Raw genomic sequence first — 19,446 nt, 5'->3', positions numbered from 1 at the left:
CAGAGCGGGCTCAGCAGCAGGGCTGGGGCAGGAGCACGGGGCTGTGGCGGGGGGCACGGGGCAGCGGAGGCGTCCCGGGGCATCCCGCAGCCCCGCAACAACTGGAGGCGGTTTTATTGTTTAACATTCCTGGTGTTTTCTGTCAGGGCTGAACCAATTGTCCTTAATCCGCCAGGCTCTGCTGGCCAAACAAGTGTGGCTGAGCCACCGGCATCCTGTCCCCACGAACAGGCCCCTTTTGTGAGGGGGATTTAGCGTGTAGCCCAGTAAATCCCGCTGGTTTCCTGAGGCACCGTTCCCACACGCCATCCCCCAGCCCCGGTGCGGGGCCAGAGCCTGCCCGGGGCTCAGCCGCCTCCTGAGGGTCCCCGGGGGTCTTGGGGTCCCTCTGGGCCCCCTCCCCAGTCCAGTGGCCATGGGGTGATGTGGGGGCGAGCCCCAGGGCAGGAGCAGCAGCCCCAATTCCTCATTCCAGCCCCTCACTGGAGATGCCTTCCCTTAACGACCGGCTGTTGTAGGGCCGGGAGGTGCCCTTGTCTTTTTTTTTTCCCCTAAACAAAAGCTCTGGGATTTTATCTTGGGGGAGAATCTGGCTTTTGTGGGCTGCAGATAGCCTCTGCCCCCGGGCTGGGGTTGAGCCCCCTTCATTCCCATACCCCTGCCCTCTGGGCAGCGGAGGGGAAGGGCAGAGCCCCACGGGGGCAGGGGAAGGACCCACGGGGACCCACTCGGGGCCGCGTTTTCCCGTGGAGACAGCCCTGAACAGGAGGCTGCTGCCCCCCCCGGACACCCTGAGCCCCTTGAGCCCCCACCACGGCTCCCCTCGAGCCCCCTCTCTCTCCTCCCCACGCCCACGCGAGCGCCGCGCCCCCCCCATCTCCCCCACGCCCCCCACCCGTGCCCCCCGTCCCGTTGCCGGTCCCGGTCCCGGTGCAGGTGCCGGTGCCGGTGGCGGTGGCGGTGCGGGGAAGCCGGGCTGCGAGCCCCATCTCCTGGCCGGCCGCGGCAGCTCCGCACCGGGCGGGCAGCGCCGGGAGCCCCCCCCCCAATCTGCCCGCACCCCCCCCCCCCGGCTCCTGGGGCCGGGACGAACCCGGTGGGAGGACGGGCGGGGGGCTCGGGACGTGGTTTCCCACCCGCACCGGGCTCCGACAGCGGTGGCAGCACCTGAAGGCTGTGGGGGTGGAAGTGCCATGGGCTGTACCCCCCCCATGGGCTGTGCCCCCCCGTGGGCTGTGCCCCCCACCCGATTCACGGGGGCACGGAGCTGGAGCCCCCACTGCCATGCCTTAACCCATTTTGGGGGGGGGAACCATCCTATGCCACCCCTCACTGCCCTCTCCATGGGTCCCTGTCCCCAGCTCCTGGCTCTGGGGGTCTTGCCCCCCCCCAAATATCCTGGGGTCGCCCCAGGCAAGGTTTTGGGGCCACAGGCAGGTTTCTGGGGCACAGCACCCAGCGAGCAGCAGATGTGTGAGGCTCTCCCCGCCGGCACGCAACGGGGCTGAGCCCAGCCCGCCGCCCCGCTCCCATCCCCGGCGGTTTCCCGAGCTTCTTCCCCACCCCACGGGGGGAAAGGGGCCTCCGGGCAGGATGCTCCCCTCTCTCCTCTCCCCTCTCCTCTCCTCCTCTGCTTCCTTCCTCCCCCGGCCGGGCCAGCCCTCCTCCTGCCCGCCGCAGCGCCTTAACCCTTTCGCCCGCGCTCGCCGGCCATGCGCCAACCCTGCGGCCCCGGCCCTTTGTGCTGGGCCCCGCGCTGCTCCCCGGGGCCATGATGCATCCCCTGGCCTCCATCCCACCCCGCTGTCCTCCGCAGGAGCCTCTCCAGGCATCCCCCTGGGATCGGGCAGCCGCGGCTCGGCCGCCTGCTCCTGATGGCCGCTTGGCCTCGGTGGCGGTGCGGGGAACTGAGCGGGTGAAGCCGGCCACCGGGGAGGCCCCACCGGGAAGGCTGTACCAGGGAGGCCGTACCGGGGAGGCCTCACCGTGCTCCCACCGGGCCCGCAGACAAAGCCCCGCGGGGTCTCAGCCCCTGCAGCACACATCCGGGCGGCAGTGCCGCAGCCCCGGTGCCGTTTGGCAGCCCCACGGCCGGAAGAGAGGAGCCGGGAGGGGGCCGTGCTGCGGGGGCGGCGGCACGGCAGGAGCGGGATCGAGCTGTGGCGGCCCCGGCCCTGCTCCCCGTCGTGGCCATGGGGATGGATCGGGTGCTGGGATTGTGAGTAGGGGGCTAGAAATGTGCCCCCAGCCATCGGAGTGCTGCTGCCTGGGGGTTTCAGCCCCTGCCCAGCAGCGTCCCATGGGGTGAGGTGGTGGCCGCGCTGCGTGGTTGTGAGCTCAGCCCCCAGCACGTGGGGGGCACTGTGAGGTGCCCAGCCTGCAGCCCCAAATCTCCCAGGTCAACCAGTGCTATAACCAGCACGAGAGGAGATGGTGACAGCCAGGGGCCTGCATGCGGCCCCCATTTTGTGGGGACACCCCTCGACCTCGTCCCCACACCACGGCTGCCCCCATTCACCAGGCACCCCAGTGCTAGGGCAGGCTGCGTGGCCACGAGCTGCTGCGGGTGCTCTCATCCTGCACCGAGCCCTGCCCGCCCCGGGGGGGGGGGGTTCTAAATAAAACCTCCTGCTTCATTTCGGGACGGAAAAGCACGTGACAGGTCTGAGCAGGAAGGAGGGAAAGTCGGCTGCCTGGGCCCCGCGTGCCGAGGGTGCGGCTGCTGCGGGCTGGGCCGCCCCGAGGGAGCCGGGTGGCACGGGATCGCTCCCCACCGGCATGGGCTGGGTGTCCACACAGCAACACCGGGCACGGCGTGGGCACGGCACGGGCACGGCTCCCACAGCGGCACCGAGGCCGGCCAAGCCCCACGGCGGCGGGCCGTCGGCGGTACAAACAACCACAAGCCGAGCCTCCGGCCGTGGAGCTTCCTGCCAAGTCACTCCACCCTCCGTGGGTGTGCTGCAGCGAGACCCAGCGCCGCGGCGGTGTCACACCGAAGTGGGGACACTGGGATGGGGACCTCGGCGTGGCCCCGATGTTGACGGGGTGGCTGCAGTGGGATGGTGCCCACCAGGACGCGGGCACCGCGGGGTGAACTGCGTGCCCGAGGGCCAGCAGCGAGCGTGGGCAGGGAGGCGGCCGGGCGTGAGGCCGGGTGCGAGGCCGTGCCGTGCCCGCGCTGTGGGTCAGGATCCATTTGCTGTGGTTTATTCATGACAGGGCACTCCGTGCAGGGCGTTATTTACACCGGGGCATTATTTACACCAGGGCTGGCCGCACCGGGCAGCGAGCGTGCCCGCAGGCTGCCGGCATCCCCGGTGCCCCCTCGGGGGAACAAACCCCCGAAACGGCAACCCCGGGGCCGGCCGGGAGGGCACCGCGCCCCCCCCCCGCGGCCCCCAACCTCCCTCCGGGCACCCCGGGGGGGTGGCAGCCGGGCCCTGCCCCCCGGCGCTGCCCGGGGAACCCAGCCCCATCCCGGCGCTGCCCCCCGCCGGGCCGCCGCTGTCTCCCCCCCCCCCCCCCCCCGCACCCCCCCGTTGCCGGTGCGGCGGCGGCGTGGCGTGGCTCGGCGCCCGGCCCCGCTCCTCGCCGCTCGCGGTGGCGGAGACCCCGGCCCCGGCAGCAGGAGGTAGCGACGGAGCCGCCGCCGCTGCCCGCCCCGGGGGGGTGGTGGTGGTGGATGCACGGGGAACCGGGAGTGGGGGGGGGGGGGGGCGCTCGGTGGCGGCGCTCGGAGGGCGGCGGGGAGCGAGGGAGCGGCGCTGCCCGCCCGGCATCGCGGAGCCGGCCGGGGACCCGCTAAGGCCGCGGCCTCCCGGCGGGGCGAGGCCCCGGTACGAGCCCGGTGGAACCGGGAGGTGGGTGGGTGGGATGGGGGGAGGCAGCGGGCGGGCGGGGAGCGGGGCGAGGCGGACAATAGCGGGGGGAAGGCGGCGGCGGAGCCCCGCGGCCCCCGGCCCGGTGCTGTGCGGCCGCCCCGCGGAGGGTTGGGCTGCCGGGGTCGGGGCCGCAGGGCCCGGCCGCCTCCATTTTGTTGGCGCCCGCTCCGCCGCCGCTCCCCGCAGGACCGGGGTGGACCGTGGGGGTGGGTGTGGGTGTACTGGGGGGGGGGGAACCGGGGGCAGCGAGGCCCGCAGGTGAGGCACGACCGCAGCGCACGGGGCCGGGCCATACAACCGCAGCCCGGCCCGGCCCGGCTCGGCTCGGCTCGGCTCGGGGCCGCCCGGTGCCCGCCGCCACCTAAGATGGAGGCGAGGGCGCGGGGCCGGCCGGGGGCCGCCATGTGCGCGGGGCCGGGCCGGGCCGTGCCGGGCCGCAGGTGGGAGCGGGGCCGGGCGGGCGGCCGCTGGCACCGGGCGGGCCGGGGGGGGGCAGCACTGAGCGCCCCCTCCCCCCCCCCACCTCCAGCCCCGGACCCGGGGGGGGGGGAAGGGTCCGGGATGGGGAGGGAGGGGGGGGCACGGGGGAAGGGGGGGGCGCACGGGGAAGGAGGGGGGGGCGCGGGCGCGCGCTGATTGGCCGCCGCCGAACCCCCCCCCCCCGGAGCGGGCGCGCGCGTGGGGCGCGCGCCGGCGGGATGGCGGCGGCGTCGGGAGCGCGCATGCGGGGGAGGGAGGTGGAGGTGGAGGAGGAGGAGGAGGAGGAGGAGGGAGGCGGCGGAGCGGCGCTGGCGGGGCCTGGCCGGGCCGGGTCGGCGCGTCTCCTCCCGATCGGCCCGCAGCGGGGGCAGGCGGCGAGCCGGCCGCGGCGGCCGCAGGTGAGCGCTGCCCGGCGGAGCGAGAAGGGCTGAGCAGAGCCGAGCCGAGCTGAGCCTCGCCGAGCCGGGCCGGGCCGGGCCGGGCCGTGCCGAGCCGAGCCGGGCGGCGGGCCTCGAGCCCGGGCCTAGCGCGGCGGAGGCCGGGCGGCCGCCTGCCCGCCCGCCCGCCGAGCCCAGCCGAGCCGAGCGGGCCCCGGGCGCGGCTGCCATTTTGTGTCGGCGGCCGGGGCTGACCCCATTGTGCTGTGCCCGCAGGTGGATGCCCGCCGCCCGGCATGGAGCAGGCCTGCGAAGTGAGCCGCCGCAGCTGCCTCGTCCCCTTCGGCACCTCGCTGGCGGCCGCCGAGCCCAAGGGCGGCCCGTTCGGCGAGGCCCGCGGCCCCGAGCCGCCCGCCATGCAGCTGGCGGCCGCCAAGCCCGTGTACGGCCAGGACCCGTCGTCCTGCTACATCCCGCTGCGCCGGCTGCAGGACCTGGCCTCCATGATCAACGCCGAGTACCTCGGTGGCGCCGCCGACGGCGCTGAGGCCCTGCCCGACCCCGGCTCGCCGCCCCCCCGCGGCCCCGGGGACCCGCCGGGAGGCGCCGACGGCCCCGGCCCGGCTGCGGACGGGGCCCCCCCGACCTTCCCGTTGCTCCTCCCGGACGGGGAGGACGAGGAGGAGGAGGAGGAGGACGAGGAAGAGGAGGAGGAGGGGGAAGAAGGCGCCGAGACGCCGGAGGAGGAGGAGGACGAGGAGGAGGAGGAGGACGACGACGAAGAGGAGGAGGAGGACGAAGACGAGGAGGCCGCCGGCGGTGCCCGGGAGCGGGCCGCGGCGGAGCAGAGCCGTGCGGGGCCGCAGCGGGGCCCCGGCAGCCCGGAGCCGCCGCCCCGCCTGCAGCGAGCCGAGCTGCCGCTGCTGGACGGCGGGGGGGACAAACCCGAGCCTTCCGCCACGGCGGCCCTGCAGCTCGTAAGCACCGGGAGAGGGGGGAGCGGGAGGAGAGGAAAAAAGAAGAAGAAGCAGCGGCAGCAGCAGCAAAACGAGGAGGGAAGGGAGGGAGGCAGGAGGCGAGGGGGGGAAGCCGGGGCTCCATTTTGCGGGGGCCGGCGCGGGCCCGCTGCTGGCAGCTGACATCTTCGGGCGGCCGCTGGCAGCCATCTTGCCGCGGGGACAGTTTTGACACCAGCGCGGCCGCCGGGCCCGGGCCGTGCCCCGTGTCACGGCGTCACCTTCACCGCGGGGCTCCGGGGCTGGCCCCCAGGACACCTCACGGTGTTTTTCCCCGTCGTTGACATCGGTCCTTGGCGGGAGCAGGATGCTCGCAAAGTTGTGCCAGAGGTTTTGTGTTGTTTTGTTTTTTTTTTTCTTTTTCGTCCCCGTTACCAGCTTGTTTCCTGGTGCGCTTAATGATGTCAAGGAGAGGAGACCTTTCTCCTCTCTTAGCATCTCTTTTTTTATTTTTTTTTCCTGCTCTATCAGCCTGCGCTCTTTGTTTGGGTTAGCGCAAGTTGCCCAAGCTGCAGACTTTCCCGATTGCTAGGGAGGGGCTGTGGCATGGCCTCGCTGATCTCGCCTGGGAGGCCTTGCCCGTTACTCGGGCAGGCTTTTTCTTTTTTTTTTTTTTTTTTGGTTCTTTCTAATTTCGCCCTGCGCTCACAAATTCCATTAGCTGGTTTTCAGATGTGCTTAATGAGCAAAGCTGGTCCAGGCCTTAGAGTGCTGATGGTGGTTAGAGGCACGTGACGCGTGTGTACAACTCATTTTTGAACGCAAGCGTAACTTTTGACTGGTTTCATCGCTGAGTTGGGGTTCATCGAGTTGAGGTTCATCATTTATACGTATATACCCTCTAAATATATTTAAGTTCGTAGAGATCTCGAATATTTTAAAAACATTTTTGTAAACTTAAGTGGCCTTACTCTGGGTTTAAAGTACTATTTGATGCTGAGATTTGGAAATCAACTCTCGTGACAACGCTGACCTCTGAAACTGTTTCGCTCTTTCTCATTGCAGTATAGCCGCTGATGCCAGGCAGATGCTACTGGTGCATGCAGCATTTTGGGGGAAAAAAAAAAAAAACGCTTGCTTTCACTTGTGTTCATTTGGGAACCTGTGCGTTTCTGCTGTGGGAGATGCGGGACCACTTGTCAGTGAGTGCCCATAGAAGGGCTGATTGCAGCACGGTGCTGAAAGCAGCTGAGTTTGTTTAAGGCACTGCCAGGCTCAGCTCTGGCTCACGGATCCTTTGGTGTGTTTCTTTGGGAGAATTGTCTCCTTGTGGAGACCCCACCTTCGGTGCTCTGGGGTGAGAGGCTGCTGTCAGCGGGAGGTCTGTACGTAAACGGAGCCTTGTTTTTAAGAGTAAAGCAGGGATCTCAGCAGCCATGTGCTCAGTGATGCGGTTGTGGGAGGGTCTCACGTTGTAAACAGAAGCTCGCAGAGGTACTTTCACAACACTTGCTTATACTATCAGTGGCTTTTACTACGTGCACCACAGAGCTGCAGCTTTGTGCAGCGAGAACACTTTTAGTGATTGAGCCTGTTATTTGAATACGCAATGAAGGGTTGACTTTTCAGGGAAGCTGCCATCCTGTCTGCCATAGTATGACATTAACCTCGCTGAATTGTTCTGCTGACTTTAAAACACAGCTGCATTCAGGGGAAAAAAAAAAAAGGCATAAAAAAGAAAAGCGTATTGGAGACAGCTTGGGATCCTTCTCTCCTTGAGCCTTGCATTCTTCTGTTGATAAGGCCGTGCAAGTTGTGCCAGCGCTCGCCCATTTTAGCTCTGCTGTTCATGGGATGGGAAGCGCTAGAGATTTTTGTCTGTGCCAGGTTGCCAATGAGATGGTTAAATCGTGTAATTGTTGAACATGGCATGGCAGCTTGGAATAACCAGGCTTGCCCTAGGAACCCCATTCATGTAGGCATTTAATTCCCGTCTCATTTGTATTCGGGTAGCTCGAGTCAGCTGTCTTTGAGAGCCTGCTAAAACTTGAAAAAAAAAAAAAACAACAAACAAAACCAAACAACCCTAACAACAAAATAAAAAACCAGGAGCTCTGCACTGCTATTTATAGGGTGACTTGTCATAGCTGGGCTACTCTTTCAGATAATCCCATTTACCCAGCCCGACATGGGTCTCCTGCACTTTACAGCAGGACTTTGAGCTTTTATTTGCCAAGCTAAGGGCTCTGAGTGTGTGCCCACTGCTTCCTCGCTCCCTGTTTTGCCAGGAGGAAAGCCTGCCTGCATCTCAGCCCTCTGAGCGCTGACATTCAGCTGCACATCAGACCCTTGCAAGCTTTCGGGTTTGGCCGGATCGTTAGGAGCTTTGAAAAGGCTCATTTCCAAAATGTCAAGGGTGCTTCCAGCAGAAGGGCCAGCAGTTGGCTCGGGCTTTTAGTGGGATGCAAAGGCCAGCATTCAGGCAGCGCCTCCGGGCAGGCGGGGTGGCAGGCAGGTATTGTTTTGCAGCGGGATGTTAATAGCCCTGGCCTCTGGTTGCTCTGGGGTGGCAGCAGGCAGGGGACGGGGCGCCCAGGTAGCATTCAGGTGTAAAGTGGGATGTGCATATGCCGAAGTTGTTGTAACTGCCACCTTAATCTCGGTTAAGCGTGGCTCAAACTCTTCTCCGAGCTGGCAGCAGCTACTGCCAGGTTTTGTGCTGGAGGGAAACAAATGGCAGCGGCCGTTATTGGGGCTATTGTTTGTGCTCCAGAAGTGACAATGCAGTGACTGCTGGCAGCTGATGGCGTGCTCCGTTCTGAACGTGGCGTTAATGTTGGGTCAGAGCCATTCAAATTGAAACGAGGGACTTTTTCTCTTTACATTTTCTCTCCTTTATCAGCTTGAACTTGTCTTTAGCACTTCCCTGGCCTTTGGGAGTTGCAGGGGTCCTGTGACAGCCTTGTGCAGAGCTGGATGGGGACTGGGACCCGGAATCTGCCTGCTGGGGAGGGGGCGTGCAGCCACAGAGCAGCCCCCTGAGCGCTGCCCGTCCTGCGGGGACTCTGCTGCTGCGGTACTGGAGCAGGTGGGCTTGCTCCTGGCATGCCTCTCGTGCTGGAGCAGTGCATTTTTAGCAAAGTTTGGGACCATATTACTTTGCTTTCGCTTTGCCAGTTGTTGATTTTTTTAAGTGCTACCCACAAAGTATATCGGAGCCGTTTGGTTTGCAGAGCTGAGCACTTGAAAGCTGAGAGTTCTTGGATTTAAGTACGCTCGTGCTGCTCTTGTGCATTTATCTGTGTTATGCAATGCACGGGCTTGGGTTGTGCGTTCGCAGGCTGTTTTTCCCCAAAATCCTGGCGGCTTCAGGCTGCGGGGTGTTCAGAGCTTGGAGGGGGAAACTCGCTCAGTGTCGCTTGTCGTTGTCATACAGGTGCTGGTGTTGTCCCGTTTCACTCTGGGAGTGTGATGCTCTTGTAATGGAAGCGAGGAAATGAGACCCAGGGAAATCAGGAGCCAGGTCCTTCATCGCTGAAGGTGGCTGCTTCCAGGGACTGGATGCATGAAATGAGTGGGGGATGCATGAAATGAGTAGGGCATGCGTGTAGGGCCGCTGGGGGTTGGATTTACCAGAACCGCACCACATGCAACACGCGCAAGATGTTTAAAATACTGCAGGCTCGCAGAGTCATCTCCTTAAGCCTGGAATTAATCCATAATAAACTTGCAACTTCTGTTGCAGCTGTGGGAAAGTTCTCCCGTTACAAAGTGTTTGTGTCCCTGTGTATGGGTTACTGAGGTTCTCCATTATTGACAGGCTTCTCTAGTGCCGTTTTTCCCTTGGCTAGAAGTGAAGGATCCCCCGCCACGTGATGCTTGCTGTTCCTGTAAACATTTCTGAAGGCATCTCCTAGTACGCTCTGTTGGTTTGTGGTACAGGTAACTGCTGGTAATGGTAGATCCCTGCGATAGAAGAGGCACTGCAGCAGTTCGAGCAGGGAACGTAAATTTCCTTGGGCAGTTGGCATCTTCCTAGTAGGGAAATCGATCCCGTTTGGCTGGCTGTGCCTCCTGCGAGCCTCGCCTGCTGCTGGAGAGGCCGGGTTCTCGCTGCAGCGCTGTCCCCGTGCGTCTGGCTTCAGGCACCCCTCTGCCACTCCGCTGCTGGGAAGGATTTAGTTCTTCTCAGAAAGCACGGAGCTGGATCTCACCTGGCTGCATGCTGGTCCCACGGGGCAAGGGCTCCCCCGTGCAGGGAGTCCAGGGAGCGTTTATTCCGGTATGTGGCCGTGATGGCTCTTTTTGTTTCGTTTGTGTCTGTTTTCTAATCGAATATTAGGTTCTGTTTGTGTGTGTGGTGTTACTGAAATAACCTGGCTTCTGTAGGAACCCGGGTGGTCTGGGTACCTGTAGTGTGATGTGCAGCCTGGGTGACAGATGCCTTCCCTGATCTTACGGGGCTGTGCGGATCTCTAAAGCTGTGTGCAAATAGCAAGAGCAGAGGTGTTTTGGACAGTCTGGAAGGTGTGGTTTCGCAGAATAAAATGTCAAAAGCCTCTCTCACTTCTGCTTTCTAAATTATTAAAAAAAAAAAAAAAAAAAAAAGCTTAGGTAAGAGAGACTTGGTTCAGGCGATGTCCCAGTTAATGCGCTTTCTATAGTCATAAATAATTAGTCAAAACTTAGTCGAGTCTTTAGTTGTTGTTGAAGTCGTTGCCAGAGGAGTGTAGGCTTCACCTGGCTGACTGGATTTCGGTTCTGGCCTGTACAAAGCGTGGTGTACGTGGTGCATCCCTGCTGCCCCAGGGAAACATCCAGCAGCAGCACAGCTGCCTTCCACGGCTGCTTTTCCGAGCACAAGCTGCCTCCTTTTGGTATTGACGTGCTGCTGACTTCTAGACAAGTGCGTCTCCCAGACCTTGAACTCTCTTGTAAGGTTTTGTGTTGTCAGGGCACGATGATGCCGGCTCTGTTCATCTAAACCCCTGCTGGAACTAGCGGTGGTGGCTGGGTTTGGGTCTCTTACCACAATTCTTGACCCCAGGGCAAAATATTCCTGTTGTGCTTGGAGCCTCAGGTTTGTTGATTGCCTCGTGCACGTACAGCAGCTTCTTCAGACCTCGGTGCTTCCCACCTCCAGAAGTGGGGTTAAACTGTGCAGCACGTACAGATGATTAGTTTTTTAATTTCCCCGTGTTAACTGAACGAATCTGTAGCTCACTGAAGAGATGTCAACTCTGAACGTGACTATAATAAGCTACTTAAGCCCCAAGAAAAGAAGGGATATTTTCCGAATGATTACTGAGACAGTGCGTCTTAAAAAGACTTCATTAACTCAAAAATTAGTGTTTTAACTTTCGTTGCATATTCTAAGCAACAACTTCTGTTTCTCTTGTCCGTGATGGACAACTTCTTGTGCATAGCCACTTTCTTTTTTTTCTCTTCTTTTTCTTTTTAAGTCAGTTGCTTTTGCGTTTGGGAGGTCGCAGGGACTAGAAACACATGTAGAACGAAACTCAAAATCCAGGGGGGGAACGTCCTGGAAGAATTTTTCTAAAATAAATACCAAGTTAATGTCACTTCTGATACCAGGAAAAAATGACATATGTTTTGTTCTGTCTGCACGGAGCCATCTGTGCTGCGCAGTGCGGTCTTTGCTTAGTGAAATGAGAGTTAAATCCTTTATGGTGGTGAAGGCATTGCCAGGATTTCCAAGTTAATGGGTGGAAAAGGTCTGTAAGAGAGTCTGCTTTGAATTAGAGCAGCAGTTTTCAACCTCTATTGATTTGTCCACCCCTGAACACTTCCCAGGTGCCGAGTCTTGCATGGAGAGCTCAGACCTACCCACAGCAGCCCCGCTGTCTTTTACGCAGCTCCGTGGCATCGCGGTATTTTTCTGCAGACGGCTGAGCAGCAGAACCCACTGTGAGTGTTTGTGGCACCGAATTTGGTGCCGAGCAAAACCTGAGAGGGGCCACGTGGCTGCTGGGCGCCCGGCGAGGGCTGCGCCGTGCCCTGGTGAAATATTTCCCGGGAGCTGTAAATGTGCACGGTGCCCCGGGTGCTGCTCTGGTCAGCAGCTACGAGGTGTGGTGGTGCCATCCAAAATGTGTTGGGGCTTTTTGGCTGCTCCGCGGGGTCCTGACCACCAGGTTCCCAGTGGGGCAAAGTGAAAGGTGCTGCCATGAGTGGGAGGCAGAGGCTGGTGCCTCTCTGCTCGTTGTTTTTACCGAATTAGGAGGCTGGTCCTTTGTGGCTGCCCACAGGGGCTTCTGCAGCAGTGGCTGGATGTCCCACCAAGGTGAGGCTGCCTTGGTGTGCAACACTCTGATGTGCATCCCAAAGCTCTGGTGAGTCCAGGAGTAACCCCAGAGAGATGGGAAAGCATCCACTAAAGCTGACACATTGCCATTAAGATCGCATCAAGCTTTCCCTCACCCACATCTTTAGGACCTATGGCAAAAATAACTAGGAGCAGAGTCCTGCGGTGCCATCTCTTGCCCAGCAGTTGCAGGTGAGCTGTCCTGGCCAGAAGGCTTTCGCTTGCATCTCCAGCACAGCACAAGCTGCATCTCTACCGATTTAACCACAGCTTCTCCAGGCTCTGGTTATGGCCAGAGCTGTGTGTGCCCTACAGATGAGTGGCAGGGCCTTTTAGTGCCACGGGGTGAGCACTGCTTCGATGTGCGTGGTGCCAAAAGGCAGGCGGTTCTCCTGGGGACACAGCTGGTGCTGGGAGCTGTGGGAGCAGGCAGCCAGCCTGTGGTCCTGGGGGCTCCTTCCAGGCCCCCCCGTGCTCTCCAGGCCACCAGCAGTTGGGGTGTCAGCCCCGGGAGGCAGCTGCTGGTTCCCAAGCAGGGCTTTTGGTGTTGGTTCTCGCAGGGAGCTTGTACTGAGGGCTACAGGTGGTGTCAGGCGGTCGTGAGCACACATTGACACTGCTCTGGTCTTGAGGAAAAACAAACAGTTTTATTGGTAATAAAACAGAGTCATTCCTGTTTAGCTTTCGGGCACCTGTTGGGAGCCCTGTGCTGGGGACCAACATTTCACCTGTAAGCGTGTGGGATTGTTTTATTGTGCGTGCACAACCAGCAGAGTGGAGCTGTAGAGAGCAGCCCAACACAGTGTGACGTACTCATTAAAGAATGTTTTTTTTTAAACTAAATGGAGAATAATTCCTTGCACAGCGGGGTCTCAGGACACTGGCAATCTCCAGCTTTTCCCAGCTCCGTCAGGGCCCTCGCTGCTGAGCACCCAGCGAGGCTCTGGTCCTGAGTCCTCCTTGAAGCTTCCACGCTCGTTTTGTTCAGCAAGAGTGTATTAATGGCGTTAATTAATACACTCCCACTATTAGTGGAGAGATAGAAACCTGCCGGTTGCCTAACGCACGGAGGGCGAGGAGCAGGCTGATTATCTCCTGTTAATAGTTCCTGTGCCTGCCCTGGTGCTGGTTTGTTTGGTTTTCCCAAACACCTGCTCAGACACTTGCTGTTCTGGGCAATGCCCTGACCGCCCACAGGTTAATTAGCAGCAGGGAAACAAATCAGATTCTTCTTGGCTTGTTGGCTGGCCTCGGTATGAACGCGAGTACGTGAGAAGCTGGATCCACAGCGTAAGGGTTGAGGAGCTTCTCTGAAGCGTAGGTCTGTAGGACGTGCTGACTGAAGCACGAACCTTCCTCGGGGCACGAGCCAGAGCGCGAGCACCAAGAAATGAGTAAACACGAGTGTGTCGCATTGCTGGGGTGCAGAATTTTTGGAACTTCAGCAAAAGCAGGTGGAACTTGAAAAGTTCGATGTGAGCATAACATCTTTTTTGTTTGTTTGGAAAAACGTTTCGATGGTTTGCGCGCCGGGCACCTGCTGGCCTTGAAGAGGTGGTGGCTTTGTGTACGTCGCATTTTCGGGCTGTGGATAACAAATTGGGGTTTTGTTCCTCCTCCTCCTGTGGGCAAGTCATGATTTCTGTGGGAAATGACACTTGAAAGCCCTAGTTGGATGTTGCTTTTAAAGAAGACCCTGGAATTATATTAAAACCCCAAAGTGGGGGTAGTTCCAAGGTTACTGTAACCCAAGCTCCCAATTTCTAGCTGTTAAGGCTCTAATTCACTCGTTGCATTGTGTACGTGCTGTTCTCTGGGCCTGCTTCCTTCTGGTTACAGCCTGTCATGAAGCTCACACTTTATTTACATACACAGATGAGAATAACCAAGTTTAACGTTTGCACCATTTGAATCTGGCTTTCATTTCATGGATTTTGAAACCTAATTTCTGAAAAGGAACGTTGCATTTACTGGACGTCTTGCTTGTAAACAGTCCGACAGTGTAACCAAACACAAAAATAAGGCTGAAAAGAGGGCAGATCTGATGACCTGGTTTCAGTTTGTGTATTTTTTTTTTTCTAGTTCACTGATAGAAGAAAGTATTTGTCGATAATGACTTCTTTGTGAGACTTCACGAGGTTCTGGTAATGCCTGCAGTCCCTCCCTTTCTTGAAACAGTGCGGGTAGAAGAAGCCAAATTTAAAGAGAGCTCAGTTTATCCTTTAAAACGTGTGCAGATAAGCAAGTGTGAGCGTTCCCAGGAGTAACTTTTCTTCTGCTTCAGGCTCCTGGCAGTGGTTTGAAATCTCAGTGTCTGTGGGTTTTTCTCCACTGCGTAATCCGGGTGAGTCTGTGCCCCTTCCCTCCCTCTTCCCCCCTTCTCCCTCCAGTCTTGCTGTCAGACCCATTTCTGGTTACCACGATGCTGAAGTGTCAAAGCTTTGGATCGTGCTGCCATTCTATTCAAATCGTAAAAATGATTAAACCATTAACAAAGTGGTGAAACAGAGATGCTGTCACCCCGTCATCTTCTGTCTGAGCCTTGGTGTTCTCACATCAGTGTGCTCTTCATTTAAATACCTACGTTTATATCTCCTGAACTCGAAACGGTTGCTTCAGGATGTATGAACTACCCAATGCAATGCAATCAGCTCTCCTTTATTTTAACCTTTTACGGCAGTTTGGACATGAATTTGTACAATTTGCATTTGGAGGCTGCCACCCTGGGCAAGAGTACTACAGGCTGGCCAAAGACAGCACAGGCACCCAGACGGCTGGGATCATAACCCCCGCTGCATTTTCAGCTAGTGAATATTTAATTAGCGAGTATTGAACACTTCTTTGTGGTGATGGTCCCAGATAAGAGGCGGCATACTTTTTCGGGCGTGAATGTAGGTCAGGTGCCGTTGCCCTCGCCGCTGTGCTGGAGCCGGAGGGGGCTGGCACAGCACGGTCAGGACACGTGCCCTGCACGCTCCCTGCGTGCTCCCCTTGACCTGTGTGGTGCTGTGAGGTCGATCTGCACCCATCCTACCCCCAGCCATCCTACCCCGAGCAGCACCACGCTCTGGCCGTGCCTTTCCAGCAGTCCTCTTCTCATTTCCACGTTCAGGTCAGAGCTTGCCATAAAGCGACGTGCCGGTCTGATTGCCCCGGCGAGGGCGGTGATGGTTTCACCATACAGGTGTTGTGGTTTGTGTGTTGTGTTTTTTTTTTTTGTTTTTTTTTTTTTCACTCCCTCGGCTGGGCTCAGCCCTTCCCCGAGCTGGGTGAGCCCCGTGAGCGCTCTGACAGCCCAGCTCTACCTGCACCAGCATCCCTGCTCCCACCTGGGAAGGCTTCACAGCCTGTGTGCTTTGTAGTGCCACTTTGTACTGAGGAAACTTTGACCTCTTTTTGCTCGGTTTCAAATACTTCCTGAGCTGTGAAGTAGATATAATTCATTTTTCTTTCCATTTTCTGCTTTTTAACAGATTTGGTTTTGATTTCAGAAAAGCTGAGTTAAAAAGCAAGAATCTCCTAATGGGAATTCATTTTCGGCTTCATCACAAGCAGCTATTAATTACCATTCTTGACTTTTTTCCTTACTTTTTGTTCTTAATCTCATCTCCTCCTTATCTTTTTCATGCAACATATTCACATACAAAGATTATTTCCCAAGTCCCGGCGTCTTCCCTTCTATCTGTATTCATTCATTTCTCGCTGCACGAGTGCTGGAGCTGAAAGGTAATGAACAGGGAGTGGGTTGCTCAGGGGTGGGAGGGCGGAAGGGAGCCCAGGAGAAGGGCAGTGGTAGAAGTCTTATTTTTGACCCTCTCTGACTGTGAGGAGGAGTCACTGTATACCAGCTGCAGTCCCGGTTATTGGGTCTGGAGCCCATGGGGATAGCAGCTGGGCAGAGCAGGACACAATGACGAAGCTGAGCTCAGAGGGCTGAGATTTTAAGGCAAAGCCGAGCATCTTTGCTGTAAGTTAACTCAGTGATTGGAAGAGGAACAGAATATTGGCCTGAGCGTGCCTGGAGGGAAGCACCAACTTGTGAAAGCTCCCGAGCTCTTTCTTGCAGTGCTTCCAGGCTGGTTCTGGAGGTGCTTTAACAGCAGGTTTGTGCCCCAGGTGCTGCCCCTCTTTAGTGAGGGCAGAAGGTGGGGAAAGGGCAGGATTTGGGGAGTGCCGTGTCCTCGGTGTGGCACGTGGGATGCCAGCTGCGGGCTGGCTGTGGTCCAGGCAGCCCCAGGGACCTTCAGGTATCCTCTGTGCCCCGGCTTTGTTTAGTTGGCAGCTCTTGGCTGGGTCAGCACCAGCGGGGTACCTGGGGTGGGTTGGCAGCAGGTGAACTTGTCGTTTCCTCCTCTTCAGGAAAAAAACTCAGTATCACTGAGCTTTAAAGGAAAAAAGCTGTGTGGCAGGCAGCAGGGCTTCCAGCCCCACCTGGAAGGGGGTAGGGAGCTTTTCTGTGCTGGTTTGCAAGCACTGCCAGCCTGTGGGTGCGCTCGTGGTGTTTTGTGCCCCCACTCCAGCGAGGTGAGTGGATTCACGAGCGGCAGCTCGAGGTGGCACTGATCGGCCAGGCTTGATTTTTGTCACTATTTAATGATGTGGTTATTTGAAAGGGAGGAGGATTGCTGAGAGACAGTCGAGGGCTTATCGTATGTGTACAATAATAAAGCCATTTAGACGGGTGAGCTTTCTTTGCTTGGTGCTTGTTCCATATTTGTCTTGCGGTGAGAATGGCAGCCGCGCTGCGCTGCTGCTCTCACGAAATCCTGCCGTAAGCTGGCGCTCGGCTTCGCTCCGTGACTTGCAAAGGCTGCTGTGTGCTGTGTGACACTAATTCAGGAGGTGGCTGTTGAGGCAGGAGCACTTGCGTCCTGCTGCTGAGCCTTGCTTGTGTCCCTTCCTCCGGGATCGGTGCTTGTTTGGGGTCCTGGCTGGCGGGGAGGGCTTGGTTAGAAAACCAGCCGCAAGATGGGTTCTTGTTCTCGCCAAAAATAGCACGGAGTGCTCTGAAATACCGCCGGTAATCTAGAGTTTAGGCTATGGCTCGTCTCAGTCGAGCAGCAAATGAACTCCAGGCAGCTGATAACAAGGCAGCAGTGGCTCCTTGCCGTACAGGCTGTGCTCACAGGTGGGGTTGGGGCCGTTTTGGGCCCTTCCTCGCTAGCCTGGACTCGGGCACTGAAGGCACCCAAAGGAGGGATCTCTGCAGGACCTACCCGGTGTGCGGTGCCTCGCTCCGTTTTGCTGTTATTTAAACACTTAAACATTTCATGGCTCTGTGCAGTAACATTCAGTGCCCTGGCCGCATACGGGGACTGCATCTGAAGTTTGGCATTTTGGTGCTGTGCTTGAGAAATGCGGGGCTCTCCCTGCTTCACAGCAGTCATCGTTGCTGCAGGGCTGAAGCTTTTGCAGTCGGGATTTATTCAGTTAGACCTTAGCATAGTAAACACAAATACTAGGAAATAGATTTGTTGTATTCTGACGCAAGAAATAAATGCTTTGGGGCTGCAGTTATGGATCACACAGCAGAGATGAAACGAGAAGATTGATTGTACCTGGAAATGATGGTAACTGCTGCTCCTAGAGATGGGAAAAGTAATGCAAGGCAGCGAACCTTCCGTGCCCGCTGCTGGGGCCTTTGTGGTGCTTAATGCTGAGGCATGAGAATAGGGGACAGGAGCCCAGCTGAAAGCTTGCTGAGTGCTCGGGAGGAGAGTTAACAGTCCGAGCATTGTCTGGGTGCTTTGGGGAAAGCCACCTTTCCAGGAGGCTGTGTGTGGCATTAGGGTGACAAAGGGCTGATGTAAATGCAGACTGGCCTCTGGGCAGGGGCTGTGGGTGTCGCTCAGGTGAATCTGTGAATGACTTGGGCAAATCCCCGGCACAGCTTTACTGCTCGTCCCGCTGACTCTGCTCGGGTTACGGATTTCAGCAGGATGCACGAGCATTGTGTGCAAGGTTTGAGGTGCATTCAGTGACGATATTTGTGCTTCCCTTAAGACCTGGGGTTGAAAAATGCGTAAATAGCTGGGGCAAATGTTTAGAAGAAGGGCACATAAGCTGGAAAGAAAAAAAAAACACAAGCACACGAGTTTTGCATCTCCAAAAAGCACCCACGATTAAGGTGCTAGCCTTGCTGGCACCTCTGCTTCGAGGATGTGTGTGCAGAAAGCTCCCCTCTGTGGTGTGGGGCTCTGAAATGATGTGCGGAGCAAGGGGGTCTCAGCAGCCCCTGCCCCGTGCTTGTTCACGTTGCCTCCCTGAGCTCTTGCTCAGAAATAAGTTATTGCACGGCTTTTGCTGGCTGAGTGAGAAGAATTCCAGCAATGTGGTCTGTAACGTAATTACCTGCCTTTTTTTTTTTCCGTGTAACAGAGGGGTTTATCCTTTTGTAGTCTCTATAACCACGTGAAGAAATCCCGTAAAGCTTGACCCGAGGTGGGATCCAGCTTTGATTAGATCTGTTGGGTTTTACTCTCCGGGCTGTTGAACTGTGAATTGCGAGAGGCGTGCCTCAAAGGGTGGCGAGCAGAGGGAAAAAGCCAAGTGAGAAGGTGTGTGTTTATGCCGTGACAGCTCTAATGGGGAGCACATTGCTGGTGCTTACTGGCAGGAATACCTGCAGCACCGCTCAGAGCTCTTAAAAAACCAAAACCACCTGGGACGGGTCACCGGCAAGTGCTGGTAAACAGGCAGGGTGCCTCTCGCAGGCATGGGGCTCCCGTATCACCCAAAAAGCTCTTGCACCCCATCTGGCTCGATTCATCAGGATGTGTGCGAGCTCCTGAGTCCTTGTCCCAGCACAGGTCCCTCCGTCATGTTTCACAGAGGAGGGGTGGCTGCAGTTCTGCTCCTTAGCCCTGCTGTGCCATGTTTGGGGCAGAGCAAGAGCCTTTCTGGTCGCACAAACCGAAAATTAGAACATAAGCTGCTTTTTCTGTTTGTACTTGCCCTTGGTTTCAGATGGTTTGATGCTGAAGGGTTTTCCTGAGCATCTGTAAGAAGAAAGACAGTCATTAGCTTGTACGTACCGACTCGTTCTTTCTTTTTTTTTTTCCCCTCCCTGCTGATAGATTCCTTATTTGCTGTTCTCATCACCTCCTTCCAGTCAGGAATATTTCATTGTCTCTTATTACTTTTTCTGTACACCGCAACCTTTGAAACGAACAAATTGGTGTTAGTGAAGTCATCGGCGCTAGTTGTGGCTCGAGGTATTTACCTGCTCAAATGGATGCAGTTGAGTGCAGTCGTTTACCAGAGGTCACATACCATAGTGGGGAAAAAAAAAAAAGATAAAACCAACCCTCGTTTATTGTTTCACCCTTTCAGAAGGATGAGGAGAGCGATCGTGTTCTTTGAAGGTGTAGGAGCCACTAAGTAAAATCAGGACTTGCTTTTTTAATGTAAATGTCTCTGGTGGC

General features: G+C 57.7%; 1 protein-coding gene across 1 annotated transcript in view; it reads left to right on the top strand.

Annotated features, from left to right (window-relative positions):
- Window positions 1-4,638: 4,638 nt before the first annotated feature.
- The window catches only part of NSD1 (nuclear receptor binding SET domain protein 1), a 58,454-nt gene continuing 43,646 nt past the window's right edge, over window positions 4,639-19,446 (top strand). The window contains 2 exon segments of the mRNA XM_084295303.1: window positions 4,639-4,762; window positions 5,018-5,718. Of these exon segments, the coding sequence (XP_084151429.1) occupies window positions 5,038-5,718 (681 nt within the window). The 5' untranslated portion in view covers window positions 4,639-4,762; window positions 5,018-5,037.

The sequence above is a fragment of the Netta rufina genome, assembly GCF_964035555.1.
Source record: "Netta rufina genome assembly, chromosome: 14".
Lineage (NCBI taxonomy): Eukaryota > Metazoa > Chordata > Aves > Anseriformes > Anatidae > Netta > Netta rufina.
Note: the sequence above shows the minus strand (reverse complement) of the source record. Positions and strands in the feature narration are given on the sequence as shown.